This window comes from Harpia harpyja, chromosome 15, assembly GCF_026419915.1.
Source record: "Harpia harpyja isolate bHarHar1 chromosome 15, bHarHar1 primary haplotype, whole genome shotgun sequence".
Taxonomy (NCBI): Eukaryota; Metazoa; Chordata; class Aves; order Accipitriformes; family Accipitridae; genus Harpia; species Harpia harpyja.
The window spans coordinates 1,306,228-1,321,725 of NC_068954.1; the positions used below are offsets into that span (position 1 = coordinate 1,306,228).

A 15,498-nucleotide genomic window follows, 5' to 3' on the forward strand; every position below is an offset into this window, starting at 1 on the left:
AACTTGCAATTACAGTAAAGACCTCAGGGAGAGCCGGTCTCTGCTCCTGAACCACTCAGAGTTGTTGGCTCCATCTAAATTAATGAATTAAGTGCTGCCTGGGCACTGTCCCTCGCCCATCCACACTGGAATGCTGCCTGCCAGGGTCAGCCAGGCCAATGCATCATCCCTAACCCATCGCAGGGATGCAGGGGCAGGGGTTAGCCTGGGGCTGGGCAGCTGCAGGGCGGTTTGGAGAGGAGACGTTCCTCACCTGGCCATGGCCAACCCACCTGGGGGCTTGGGACAGAAAAGGACCCTGGTGATGTCTGTGTTGGGCACTAGGATAGATGGAGAAACTGGGTCAGACCCAAATCAAAACTGGAATTGAAATCAGGATTGTAATCTGATGTCAAACAGGCAGATAATAAATAAATAGAGTTATCTTGCTGAACCATTACACAGCCCATCCCTGCAGCCTTGGCTTCTCCCCACCTAAGCAAACTTTCAACGCTCGTCATACTCCAGAGTGTCTGAGAGAAAACCAGGAATATCGTGGTGGGGGGAGTAGGGCAGGCAGGAGCAGCCATATTGCATCTTCATGCATCCCCCTGCCAGGATGCCTTCCCACCCCCTGACACCAAGAGCTGCAAACACCGAAGGATTTGCTCACACCCCCCAACCCAAAGCAGCATCTCCGAGCTCCTGCACCCTGGCTACAACCCAGGTGACACACCGAGCGCTGCCTTGCTCAACCTGTAAAGAGGGCTGAGGAGATCTGGGGGCTCCTGGTCGACACAGCCTCCAACCTGGAGGCATGGTGGGGAGGGAGAGCAGTTCTCCCAAATGCCTGCCCCACCGTCTTCCCTGAATTAATGAGCTATTGCAATGCAAACCAGGCAGCACAGGAACATGGCCAATGCCTGGCGGCTCAGAGAAGTGATCATGGGAGATGCTAATCTTTTGGACCATCAATGGGGCTTAAATGAAGGAGTGGCTCAGCCCTACTCAGCTAAAATCTGCTGACTTGATGAACTCCTGTGGATTTGTCAGCTCCCAGAGCGATGGCCACCAAATTCCTGCTTCTTGGTCCATGGTCAGGCCACCTCTTCCTTTCCTTACCAATAAGCCAAACAGACAGAGCTGCTGCTGACTTCAGGGTAGGCAGATCTGCTAAGGTTTTAATGCCTCTGGCTGCTCCTCTCTAACCAACCCCACTTTTCCAGCACCTTTCTGAAGCAGCGGGCTCTGAAACTAGGCACGTATTTTTTTTCAGACTGCAATGAAGCACATAATGCTGTTGTTCCCGGGCTGCCAAGCAGTTGCAGGAGCTCCCTGCCAGCTTCCCTAGAGATGCCTTCCCCAAGCTCGGCATCCTTGCCCATGCTGTTAGCCATAACCGCTCCCTGCACCCGGGGAAATGCAAACTGCTGTATGACAAGGTCTGGTCCCCACAGGGTTCCACTGCCTGCCAGCATCCTCGGTGACGAATCCCTGCCTGTAGTCGGTCCCGAGCACTGCTCACGTGCATAACACCTTCAGCACCTGCCGTGTCAAATTTCTGCATAATTTTTCCTTTCTTAATCAAAATATTGCGTGACACCAAGTCAAACACCGTGCAAAAGTCTAAGTATAGCCAAATTACCACTTCAGCAACCAGATCTGTAATCTCATCCCAAATTAGTTACCTGACAAGATATATTTCAATACAACAGGGCTGCTGGCACTCATTATGCTATTCTACTTGTCTTCAAGGGTGAAAGAAAATCTATTTATATTTAATGAGAATTTTTGCAAGGGTTTGCTGAAAAAAAAAGATAATTCACTGAAGCAACGTTTAATATCTGGAGGCTGCTGAGATGGAACTGCTGTCGTGTCCTACATTTCACCAGGTTATCCAAATGATAACAAAACAATACTAATTACATACACTTGCAAGTGTAATCTCTGACTTGCCTACCGCACAGGCTTGGTGCAAAGGGGGTAATTAGGAGGGAAGTGATTTAGGAAGCTTTAACTTAAAGAGTCAGATGATTACAGATGAAGCTGCAATTTGGCTAGACAGTGAAAAAGGCTTTTCATTTTGATCCAAGCTCTAGGGCACTCATCACGTCAGCTGCGAGAGGAAACAGTTTGCATTTATCGGTATTGCCCAAACACGGGTTGGTACATAAATGCAAGCATGGCAGCTTCCAAACGTACCGTCAGCTCCCCCAGTATCCAACAGCAACTCCCTTTCAGCTCATTCACTTTCTGCTTTTCCAGCCTGAGCTCCCAGAGAGCCATTGCCTCTCCCTGCCAGGTACCCCAAAGAGCTTCACCGACCAAACCAACCCACCCAGATGCTCATCAGAGCCGCTCCCTGGTTTCTCAGCACCCATTTTTGGACCCCTCGCACATCTCTGGTCTCCCAGCCAGTCTTGCCTGGTTGCAAAGCATCACAGAGTCAAAGGACAGCCATGGCTGTGGGCTGCTGGTGCAAAGTAAGAAGGTCCCACAGCGAAGAAACCTTTCTTGGAGGCAAGCTGCCCACAGCTTAGCCCCTGGTGCATGTCCTCATGTGCTGGGAGACAGAGAAATTATAACACTAGAAAATGTTACAATGGCTAGAAAAAGAGAATCACTGTTTTCAACTTTTCACCCAGTTTTGGCAAAGGAGGGCTTGGGTTTTCAGTTGCATGAATCTAGAAGCTATATGGAAATGACGGTAACCCATGAAGGGTCATTTTACCAACCCAGATCTGAAGAAGCAGGGAAGGCTTTGAGGCAAAACGCTCAGCAAGCATGAACTCTGCAAGGTGAGAGGGATGGGCCACACCAGGGCAAAGAGGAAAAGCACAGCCAACTCCATGTGACCAACCAAGTCGTGTTTGGCACATCACCGATGGGCTGTGACTGAGGTTGGGACAGGGTAAGTCCAGGGCAGGGGCTCACCGGTCCCCTTTGCATGGCTCTGCTGCACAAGCCTTCTTCATGCCCACCTCCTGCCTGGCAGGGCTTTGCTCCACCCTGGAGGCAGAGCTGCCAAGGTGCTATCATTGAACATCTCAGGCTGCCTCCAAGGAGGACTTTGGGCTCAAGATTCTGCCCAGAGATCATTTTAAAGCTATCCTCGATGTAAAAAACATGGTGTCAGGTCAGGTGGTTTGGGGTCTTTGTGTAAAGAATAACAGAAGTGCTCTCTTCTTTTCCTTTTTTTCCCTTCTCCAGACACCCAAGTTGCCAAGGGATATCAGATCTGGCCATTGTTGCAGTTTGTGGGAAGCCCACCTATGCTCTGTCTGCTTTTAAAGCTTAAATATAAGTCTGAGGAATCTTGAAAGACTCCCTTTCTCCAAAATAGACTTTGCTCAATGACCAACCCAAAACCAAACAAAACCCCAAAAGGCAAAAAGCCCTGATGCAACTCAAAATCATCCGGGTTTAAAATGTGCTGACGATTGCTCATTTTCCTCACTCCCTGGGGAAGGGTCCATCCCAACTACTCATCGCTGTCCTGCAGTTCACCATCAGTCCCTGAGCTCTCTGTGCTCAAATGGAGGGACTGTCCAAGCTTGAAGGAAATCAGTCCCACAGGCCTTAGATGTATTTGAGTTGGGGAGAAAATGCTTGTGGGAGGTTCTGGTCTTTCTCTGCTGACCATTGGACCTAAACCCAATGCCCAGGTTACAGGCAGGCAAAGCTGGGTGGTGGGAATTGTCCTGTTGCTGCCAGAGATCTCCATGAAATGTTTTTTCCTGGTGATGCAAAATGGTTTTGGTGGGGATCAGTCCAGAGAAGGAAGGTCTCCTCTTGAAAGTGCCCAAACACAAACTCCTCCAGACCTCCAGGCAGAGGACCTGAATTTCTAGCGTTACAAAAAGCAAGGGGTTTGAAAGCCAGCAAAGTATCATTTCCCTTAGGAGACAAACATCCAGCCTGCCTCAGATGGTAATAAAAAATGAAAGAAAGGGCTCAAACCTCTTCGTCTGCAAAGCTTGCACTACACAAGCCACATCATCGCTTGCTGGCCACATCCAACTTGAGCACAGCCAGCCATCCCAGCTGCCTTCTCCCCTGCTCGCTTTACTCTGGCTCTTGGTGAGCCAAGATGATTTGCAGCTCCTCCTGGGAAGTCTGGACTCTGCTCGTCTCTGTCTCTGCAGCTTCCCTCCTCCAATGGAGCTCAGCATTTCAGCTCTTTTTTCATGTGCCAGCCTTGCCTGCAAAACTGGACAAGTTGTATGACATGGTATCACTCGCAGAAAGGCTGAGCTGATACCTCCGTAGACGTCTCGGCTGATTAGCTTGCACCTCTGACATGGTATGGAAACTTCTGCCTTTCCAGGCTCCTGCCCCTGGTGACATCAGTCCTCTCAGGTCATAACCAAGCACACCCAGTCCATCTATCTATTACCTTCCATGGAAGCTGATGCTAGAAAGTCTTAATGACACTTCAGACTTGCTTGCTGCAGCCATCCCATTGCAAGGAGCTTCGTGCAGGAGAAAGGTTTCAGGTAGATGATACACCTGCCTGTGGTCCGGGCAGCTGCAGGTGTATCACAGACACCAGTCCTTAGGGCTGGGAAGCTAAGCTGGGCTTCACGAACCTCAGGCACTGGAGCACTTGCCACCTACCCTACTTTGTGGAGGGGTATGTGGGAGGAGACCCTGCTCACTGGACTGGTCCCCGCCATATCCATTTTGTATCACCTGGAAAAGAAGTTGGACTAGGACCTTCTTCCTGAGGTGAATAATCCCACAGCTCAAGAAGAGCAATGGAAAATGGAGAAGAAATAAAAGTGCTGGTTTAAGAAAGAACATGAAAAGAAAGAGTGCAGCCCATGGATCAGGAGGATGGGGGAGCCTGGGCTCTCAGGAGGACAAATCCGTTTGTAATGACAACCCAGATACATCAGGAAGGACCACAGTTCATCACACCTTGTCATCCAGAGTATGAGTCTTCTGGCCTATGTAAGATGTCCACCTTAGGACTCCTGGGGCCAGAGGGGATATCTTTGTGTTCAATAAACTCGCGCAGATTTTTCTTCTCTGAAGATGTCACACTCAGTTTTGAACCTGTAAACCTCCAGTATCCACCAGGTCTCGTGGTGGGGCTCTCCACAGCTCACCCAGCATCATCTGAAGACCTACTTCAACCTGAGCCTCCCTCCCACTGTCTGTTTTCATGTCTTCCAAGTTTTTCTACTGAAACAGATGATGAATAACTGCTTCCTCCCCAGTTTAACCTTGTGGCTATTCATTATGTCCTCTTTTGAATTGGACTAATTTAATTTATAGTTCCTCATATAAAAGCTGTTCCAGAGCTTTTGTCTGTTCTATTGGATCCTTTTTGCTCCTGCACAGTTAATAACACAAACAAAAGGACTCTTACGACCAACAGTGTGTTGCGAAGACAGCCTATAACAGCATTGGAGAGCAACTTTCTGCGTTTCCAGTGCTGAAAGCATTAGCAGAAAAGCTTGTTTTAATGATGTTTGCATAATCAAGGTTACTGGATTGCTCCCAACTACTAAGACAGGCGTAAGATCCCCCTCAAGAGACCTGCGCAGTCTGGACTTCACACAATAAAGTCTGGGGATCCAAATCACATGCGAAAATGACAAACATAAACCCTAAGTTGTGCAGGTGGCCCTAAGATCTTCCCGTACATTTTTTTTTGTCTTACTGGTGAAATTAGGAAGGGACTCCAAAAAGTTGTTTTGGATGGAAACAGAAGCAAACCAAGCATGAGGCCAGTGTGTCGTGATCTTATGTAAACATTTTGTCTGGGTTGCAAGCATATTCAGTTTGATTTGTAGAGATTTAACTGTTTTCTGCCTTTTAGCAATGCTCTAGACAAAAATAACATCTTGATGTGTGCATCACTCATCCAGTGGTCTGGTGAGTCAGACACAGACCCCTGGATTTGACCTCAGGATATCCCTGGGATCTTCCACACCGAGCGGGAAGAAGCTAGGGAGAACTGAATCTCTTGCATCACCGACGATGCTCCAAGGGCTGCAGCTCAGAGCTCTGCAATGTTTAAGCAAGCTGGGCAGCAGAAAGGCTTGCTCAGCTGCGGTCCAAGCACTGTCTCAAGGAAACCGAGGCACCTTCTGGTTTGCAAAATGCAGCTCTTGCAAATCCCTACCTGCCCAGAGTCTGAGTGCTGCTCTGCACGGGGAGGGCACTCAGACAAGGGGGGAAACTACTGTGCCAGAGTTGTTAATTTTTTCCATTACACTCTTTCTACAGTGATTCTGCGCGGATTATTTTCTGTGGATGAAGTGGTGAGCACCCTGGTTTCTGCAAGTTGGAGGCAGTTTCATACGAAAGACTTGAATTCTGCAAAGATCTTAATTGCTGGAGAAGCCAGAGTACAAAGGACAAAACAAAGCTCTATTTTTATCCTGGAGAGCACAGTGCTGTATTAAAAGCCTTTGGTATTAGTCTCTCTGTCTCTCTGTCAGGTAAGGAGAGCCAGCTCCCGCCTCTTCCCCGTGGGTATCGGTTTTCTGCAGGGGGATGTTATCTGTGCCCCCACCCCTGCAGCACCCATCAGGCCAATGCAGAGCCGACGGGTTTGTAATATGGCTTTCAGCCTTTGCCCAGCTCCGGTTACTGCTTCTTGCCCTGGAGAGGAAAACAGTGACATAGAGGAAAACAAACCACCTTGAAGCAAAAGCCCTTCGTTTTTGCACAGCGTTCCTCATCCTTAAGGGATGTGGTCATTGACCGGTATTGTCCTTGTTTTCTACACAAGGAAAATATGTGGCCCAGAAGAGGCTTGTCCAGGCTGTCCCAGCAGTTCAGGAATGGGAGCAGCAGCAGGGACCAGACCTCCTTCCTCAGGGGTGATGCTCTGTGGCCGCTGGACCGCACAGCCATCCTCTCTGATGTCTCACCAGGACAGCATGCTGCCCTGGCTGCTGCCTCCACTTGCTTCTTGCGTCTCTGCCCTCTCCTGTGCGTATGGTCCTCCACCCACATCACTCATACGTGTCCCACAGTGTCTTCTCCTGCTCAGACACACTCAAATCCACATCTGGGACCTCACACCATGCACCGTCTCTCTCATGCCTTCTCCCAGGGCCCTTCACTGTGGGACCACATGCTATGAATTTTCACCCATCTTGAAGGTATTTTGTAGGTATCCCCAGGGGACCAGAAGACAAAGGACAGAGGTGAACTGACTTCCAGTAGAGTCTCAGTATTTCTACCCAGGTCATCCCACCATGCAGCAGTTATTTGGCTTCACCACCCGCTTTCCAGGATGGGATACGTGGCATCAGATGAAGCATCTCATGTCTGCAGGGTGGGTGTGTAGGACCCACGATTATTGGTCCTTCTCTTGTGTGGAGAATTTTCAGTCTGCATCTACACTAGTAAATTAACCATGGGCAGGATTTGGCACTGCCCCTCATCCACCTGCACTGGGACAGGGCATCCCTGGGGTGGTTTGGATGGGTCTTGGCTGGAGGGGAGAGTTTCCCAGCCTGGGGATGCCCTACCTGGTCAGGGGCTGGAGACAGTTTTCTGGGCTGGCGGCACTGCTGGTCTGGCCCATTTGAGCTGTCCTCATGAACTATCTTGCTAACTGCATGCTCTGCCCCTTTCTTTGGGCACTCAGACACGCCGGGGAATGGCTCCAAGGGACAGCCACTGTCCCAGAGGCGAGACCCACCAGAGCCCACAGCCCCTCCAAGGAGCCAGCATGTGATCAGATGCTGTAAGGAGGCTGAGGCACCCAGCCGAGGCCAGGAAAGGATTATTTTACCAGCTAATTAGCTGCGTGCTGATGGCCACTGAGGTGGGAAACAAAAGCAACTCAATGAGCCACGCAGCCACGTCTCAGCACTGGGCCCCTCCATTATTCAGGGTGGACCTGCATCAGGTGTCATGCCTTTATCTGGGGCTTTGATAAATAGCACTAATCAGCTGCGTGTGAATTATTCACAGAGACCGGGGCTCACCTTTCCAAAGCCCAGCGTCAGGGCTCTGCTTCTCGCCACTCCTCTCCCTCCTCTCCAAGATTTATGTCTGTCTGTCCTCCTCCAACTCATTGCTGTACAAGAAGGATGGGCTGTAGTTACAGCACTGGCTTATGACCCTGGGCTTTAATTTTATTTTTGTACCACAGATTCCCTGCATTCCCTTGAGGGAGGTGCTCAGCACCAGCTGCCCAGGGGTGGGATGGGGCCAGATTCATGGGTTGTACCTTGGCACCAATATCCTGGTGTAGACATTTCTTAGCCAGCAGGAGAAATGCTGTGAGTCTGAACAGAAATCCCTGGGTAATCCCTTTATATTTATGACTTGGAGTAGTCTATTCTGCAGGTTGATTCCTGCCACTGATGCTCAGGTCTGAAACTTACTCCTTCCCCTGTCAGTAGGCAGCTTATAGGGTTGAACTAAGGCTCTCCTGGCATTGCCTCCTTTGGGCTCCTGGTTGTCTTCTGCATCAGGGAACTTCAGCCTTTTCAGCCCATCCTTCAGCCACAGGCAGTTCTCAGTTCCTTGTGCCCAGAGCACGTTGCCTTGGGTCAGGGCATGCCTTGCTGCTCCTGGCTCCCCCAGACCCCTCTCCAGAGGTTCAGCTCCATCACCTAAACACGAGTACCTGCTGCCGCCGTGCAGACGTCCTGGGATGTCTGAGACAAACACAGGGCTGGCAGACACAACTTTGGATCTAGAGGAGACATGGGTCCTTCCAGAAGCTGGAGACTCAAAGGGCACCTGAGCTGAGCCCTGGCTCCCCATGGGCACCTATGTTGCAGCGAGAGGAGATGAAGCCCCTTTGGGGATTCTGCTTCCCACAGCTGTCAAGGCAAAGCCAGGGGAGATGTCTTGCTTGGCGTTTGCTGAAGGGGCTCTTTGATCTCGGCTCCTTTCCTGGGCTGGGCTGCAGGGCTGGGTTGCTCCAGTGGCCCAAAGCAAAGATGGGCAGCAAGGACAGTTCTATAATCAGATGATTCTATGATTTCAAGGCAAATGCACCCCAGAAACAGGAGCAGCAGCTCCTGTTCCAGCCTGTAACGATGCAAAATAGGCAAATATGCTGGATAAATATTTCTGTTGGTTGTTGCAGGCCAGGGGTAGTTTGTGGGTAATCAGCACAAAAGAACCAGCAGCCTCTGTTCCAGTGATATCAATTCTTAATGAAGTTGGAATAATAGAGAAATCCCAGCACAGCAAAGAGTTCATACGGGGTGAATGAAGAGAGCCAGGCTAACCTGGCAGCCATCCTAGGAAAAGAATAGGGAAGCTTGTACAGGATTCAATGGAGAAGCAGTTATAAACTGGGGTGTAATCAATGACATTCAAGGTAGGTTTATGAGGAGATAGAGCCTGTCAAAACAAGCTCGGTTTGCTGCTTCGGGGTTGGTTTGTTTGGTAATTGCATGGAAGGAGCAGGTTCTTACAAAATGTTTGGTTTAACACTGCCTGCTACCAGTGCTACACACTAACAAGAGCAGATTAATGGAGAAATTCTAAAAATAGGACATCAGCTGAAAATCATCTTTGAATGACAGTGCTACGGTGCAATTTTGCTATTAAGCCCATGACTACTACATCAGTAACTGGGATGTAAAAATAACTTACAATCAAATTTTCAAATAATGTGAAGATTGACAGACCTGTCAACCAGGAGAGAGTGGAGGCAGCCACGCAGAGCAGTGGGGACCTTGGGATATGCCCGAGCCAAACAAAAAGGGCAGTCATGTGCCAAAAGCACTTCCAAGAAGCAACATCTGCACCTCAGGCTCGCAGAAAATGGACTCGACTTCCATGAACGCGACAGCTCCAGGGAGTGTGGTGCACCAGCAGCCCAGCACGGTGAATAAACAACCAATTAATCCATAACTGCACGACCAGAGGAGGGATGGGGGGAAGAGAGATGTATTTCATCCTCAGTCTGCAGAGCTGGGGAGATGCAGTGGATGCATCCAGCCTGTGCCTGTACTTTAGAGGGAGGACGTTGAAAGTTGAACGTTAGTGGGATAAAGAACTGCAAAGATGATTTGAGATGGTAAAAACCACTGTGCAATGAGAGGTGCCAAGAATGGCCTTCTCATAAACAAGATTGGGAGGTGCTTTGACTACAAATGTGCAAGAGCTTTTGAGGGCAGAACATGCCTGCCGAGCAATGGGCAGAGATGCTCCTGGTTTCACGTGCTGCAGACACCCAGCTGCCTCAGCTCAGACTCCTGGGTCCCTGGAACAAGAAACACGGCATGTGGGGTTTTTTTTGTACCATGGGGGGACTAAATTGATGGAAGAAGGCAGTTCTCATGGGGCGTTGGAACCAGATTCCTGCCCACTGCAGATCTGGCCATCCCTGAATGGTAAGGAATAAAGTTAATGGCACTGCTCAGTTCACGTTGAAGACGGGGTTGCGGCACGCAAGCGTCAGCTGAGCTAGCTGAGATTGCAGCAGAAGATAAAGAGATGCAAGCTTCATCCTGGGCAGTGCAAGCCCAGCCAGGACACTGGGACATGGCTGCAGCCTGCTCCCCTGCAGCATCAGCAAATGCTGCTCAAAGGTAAGGCTGCTCCTCTGCAGTAGCCCAGGCCCTCAGGTGTCAAAGACAAACTGAGGAAAATATCTAAAGTGATGAAAATGATAAAACAGAAGGTCATGTTGGAAGTAGAAGTGGCTCTCGGCTGGCTGATACATGTGCAACTCACCAATGGAAAAAAGGCACTTTAAGCATTTTGGCTGAACTAGCTGGATGTTTATTTTGTGTTGGGTGTTTGGAAATTTCTGAGACTTTGGTCACATTGAAAGTAGAAGGAATTACCTGAGTGATCACTTTCTCAGCCTCTAATCAGCGCAACCTGCTGGTGTGCCCTGGCCTTTCCAATTCTCAATTCCATGGAGGAACAGTTACAGTTCTTCATTTCCAGACACAGAAACACCACTTTCTGCTTTTTATTGCATCTTTCAAGTGGATTTTTTTTCAGGTTTTAAGACGGGGAGAGAAGGGATTGCTTCTTTGTGAGCAGAGCACGCAAGATTGCTGTCCAGGAGGTAAATTGGGTACATCCTGACATGCAGTTTGTTGGGGCAAAAGCATCTGATTCAGGTGGCATGATTTCATTCAATTCTGCCGGGTAATGAAGACATGAAGCTTCAAGCCATCATGGATGGAAGGATGCTCTGACCCTTCACGTTGTCCAGCTGCTGGCTGCACTAAGCCTGTGCAAATTCATGGCAGTATCCAGGCTGCTTGCTCACACCAGGGGTGTAGACAGTGAAGGAAGGCATTGAAGGAGCATCCAGTCGAAGAAAACCCACTGCTGTCACAGATGCAACATGAAGAGCAGGTTCCAGAGGCTGGAGCTGACACTGGCTGGGGAAGGAGGTGGATCTCCAGGTCTGCATCTGTCCGTCTCGGGCTCCCGTCACCCATCTGCTGCCCAGAGCCCCTGAGGAGACCCTTCTCACACGGACCCGGGGGCACTTCAGGGCTGCAGAAATGAGTCAGATCTCCTATTCCATGCGCCCATCACTCATGAACTTAGTGACCACCACAACTGCACTATCTCAATGCAGGTGCCTATGGAGGTGATCTGAACACAGCTCAGAGTGACTTGTACTACGTGTGGCTCCTGTGGCAGAGCTGAGATCGCCCCACAAGCCCTGGACCACTCTTCTGCCTGTATCCGCCATCCGTTCCCACCCAACTCATCCACCTGGGCTGGGACCCTCTGGGCACTCCTTGCCTTCCTCCTCCCAGCGACTGACTGAATAAAACAAGTTTTTTCAACTGTCCTTGTGCTATTCAAGCTCCTACTTAAAAGCAAGACAAAGGTAGGTAATTTTTTTTTTCTCATTTTTTTGTTGCCTCTTTTTTTTTTTAAATCATGTATATTTAGCGTGCCTGCATTGCATGCCATCTGTCTGTCTCCTCATTTTTTTGGCTCAGAAGCAAGCTTTTGCATGCACATGTGCCTGGGAGATGTTCAGGAGACCCTGCTGAGCTCCAGCTGGGGAAGACACAGGATTTCAGGGCAAAAATGTTAGTGCAACATCCAACCACAAGCAAGAGCCCTTCCTCAGCTCTTTTTTCCTTTCCCCTCTTTAATGTCAATGTAAATGTTCTGTAGGACAATTCACATATGCCACTCAGGTTTTTGTGAAATGCTCCCATATTTTTGCAATGGCAACATGGACGAATGTAGGATATATACACTAAGGCTGACAGAAGGGACAGACAAGATTTCCTTCTCTCGTGTTCATTATTAATGTGGGGGCAAAATTAGACTGTAAGAGATGTTAAAAAATGCTCATAACACTGCACATAATACATAAGGCATGGCAACCACCATAGTATTTATGTGAGAAAAAATTACAAGAATAAGATAAATGAACAGGTGGAGAATTTGCAAAAGCTGAGGCACTACATTTAGGTATCGACTTCCACCTTGCTAATTAACCAAAAGATTTCAGTTTCTCTTAAAGACATGCAAATTGTATTGAACCAAATGGCAGCACCTTGGGAAAACCATGGCATGGACATGGCACTGACCACCATCTACTTGCTGGTGGTTAGCAACCTCACTCGCTGAGCTGTACACATCGCATCTGAGCTTCCTTGCCCTTCCCAGGAGACATCAATCACCAACGTCTTCCTCACCATCCAGTCTCCAAACCAAATGGGGATGTTGCTGCAGCTCAAGCAGGAGCTCCCCCTTCCCACCGGAGAGGACCTGGGGGGTCGGTGGGAGGGAAGGACAGACCACGCTCTCACCTGTTGGTGAAGACTTTGCTGTAGTTGAACACCTGGATCTCCAGGATCTCATTCCCATCAATATTGCTTGCCACTGGCCAGCGGAAGGTCTGCAGAGAAAGGATGAGAGGGAGATGTTCAGGCTTGTTTCAGGGAGCTGCTGCAGAAGTGATGAGGATGGAGCTGAGATGACCATGGAAAAAGGCTAACTACCTCTTTTCCCCAGCAAAAAGGCAGGCAGGGCTGTTTTACAAGGGTCTCACTAAGAATGTATCTCGGTGCCAAATATTTTCTAGATAGATATACCAATAGGTAGATAGTATAAATATATACATACATTGTATAAATGTGTGTGTGTACACATATTACACACACACACACACACACGTATATTATATATATAAAAACACATTTTTAATACATATAATCACTTTCATTTGTGGGGTTTTTTTTGTTTCCCAAGGCAAGAAATCAGTCTGCCAGGCTAAACCACCTGAGCTGCCTGCAGTTTTCCAAGGCACAGGTCTCCTGTGACCTCCCAAAGCAAAGCACACCCCCTTGCCAAGCTGCTCTCGGTGCATCGCGGGATGGGAACGTGACACCCTGGATGTGGAGGCAGCAGGGTTGAGCCCTGCATCACTTACAGGAGCGGCAGAACTGCATTCAAAGTCTTGAAAGGAAAGTGCTTATCAAGTGACTTCACAGGAAGAAATTAGTGACTCTTCAGAAATATGCCAACACTCATTTTTAAGCTATTTTTTTCCCACTTCTACGTTTTCCGCAGTGAGTCAAGGAAGCAAATGAAAAAAAATCATGAAATATGGAAGAAAACTAGAAATGGCCCCATGACAGTGATACCATTTTGCTTATGGTCCAGCCTCACTCCTCATTCTGCAGCCAGATTTACTCTCCATCATGAAGATGTAACTCAGCCCTTCCCCTTACAGCATGTGTGTGTGTACTGCTCTCTGCTCGCTCCTTCCCACTGCTTTGATTACATTAGCCATTATTAGCTAGGTTGATAAATACAACCAGCAATCCCAAGATTAATTACGAGCTGCCTGTTCCCTCCTGCTGTCACCATGCCTCTCTGGCCCGAGAAGTTGTCCTGTCTTCACTGTTCAGGGCTCTGCAATGTGTACAGGTGGAGATTCATCAGCCCGATGCTCCTACCACCCAGCTTCTCCTCTCTACCACAGCCCTCAGACACGCTGGTGAAGGGGACAGAGTACCCCATGTCACGAGCACAGCAGCAACCCGTCAACTGCCCACACTGCTCTGGATGTTAAACTGGTCCCATCTATTATCTGCAGTTTCAGCTGGGCAGAGGAATCCCCATTCTGCCTCGCAGCAGGAGGTGATGTTCCCAGTGTCTGCCCCGAGACGGCCAACAAGACCAGAGCTTAGACCTTCTCAAGGGAAACTCTTAACAGCAGTGGCGGTTTACTATGGGATAAGACGCTCTGCCAAGATCAAGACTTCTGGTTGCTTCTGAGATGGAGACAGAAAGCCCAAGCACAAGGGACCTGATTTCTGCCTGGATCATGGAATCATCAAATCACAGAACGGTTTTGGTTCGAAGGGACCGTTAAAAGTCATCTAGTCCAACCTCCTGCCATAAGCAGGGACATCTTCAACCAGATCAGGTTGCTCAGAGCCCCGTCCAACCTGACCTTGAATGGATCCAGGGATGGGGCAGCAACCACCTCTCTGGGCAACCTGGGCCAGTGTCTCACCACCCTCAGCATAAAAAAAGTCTTCCTTATATCTAGTCTGATTCTAATGTCCTTTAGTTTAAAACCATTACCCCTCGTCCTATTGCTACAGGCCCTGCAAAAAAGTCTGTCCCCATCTTTCTTATAAGCCCCCTTTAAGCCCTCCTTAAGTACTGAAAGGATCCTGCTGGTCCTTCCTGAAACCTCCTGTCTGCATCCTCACCAGAGGATCAACAGAGCCTCAGCTTTGATCCCTCTGTCCAGAGCCTTGGCCAGCACAAGACAAACCCAAACCCCTCCACTACCTTCATAGAAGAATAAACCATGGTCCAAGGACAGGCTTTTTTTCTGCTTACACAGACTGGGAGTTTAAAGAAGTCTGGAAGCACCTCCTGAAACCCCAGCAGAGCTCTGCTGCTGGACACAGCCAGGTCCTGGGGTGTTTTTCTTCCTTCCTCAGAAATAGCATTCTCTGTCCACAGACCACATTTGGGGGGGGAACTGGAATGAGCAGGCATCCCTGCCTCTGTCACAAACACATTTGGGTAAGTCTCTGTTCCCCATCCTTGGGTAGAGGGTGGAGGACAGGGGCCATCCTTGCTCTCTGGGTACGCACAGCACTGAGTACAGGGAAGTCCTGCTCTACAGTTAGGTCCTCTGCAACCCGCAGATCCCAAAGCTCGGGTGTGGCTACCAAAATAAGGCTCAGAAATAACTATGTGTAGGCACCCCTGCCTCGGTTAGAGGTTTGTCAGGAAGCAAAATAACAAATAAGGTCATTTGGAAAGCGCAGTGGCCTAGAAAGGCTCCCAGGATCCCCGCTGAACAGCCTGGCCGACAGCTTTCCGCACCAAGAAGCTCGTCCGGGGATGTTGACGCTGCAGCCCATCCGCTGCTGCTGCTGCAGCAAACCCTGGGGGGCCGGCAAGTGATGCACGGCGGGGAGGAGCACGCTTCCATCTGCTGTGCTCTGCGATGTGCCGTATCGTCCTGGGAGCACTCCCTGCACATGTGCCCGCACACGTGCTTGCACACTTCCAGTTCCAGAGGGACCCACCTGTCTAGAGGCACTAAAGCAATTTGGTTAA

At 49.4% G+C, this 15,498-nt stretch overlaps 1 protein-coding gene across 25 annotated transcripts in view; it reads right to left on the reverse strand.

Annotated features, from left to right (window-relative positions):
• OTOF (otoferlin) overlaps window positions 1-15,498 on the reverse strand; it is a 108,691-nt gene that overhangs the window by 77,645 nt on the left and 15,548 nt on the right. For all 25 annotated transcript variants that reach the window (XM_052809657.1, XM_052809655.1, XM_052809653.1 and 22 more), the window contains exon 3: window positions 12,717-12,805. In XM_052809657.1, the coding sequence (XP_052665617.1) occupies window positions 12,717-12,805 (89 nt within the window). The remainder of the gene's footprint in view (window positions 1-12,716; window positions 12,806-15,498) is intronic.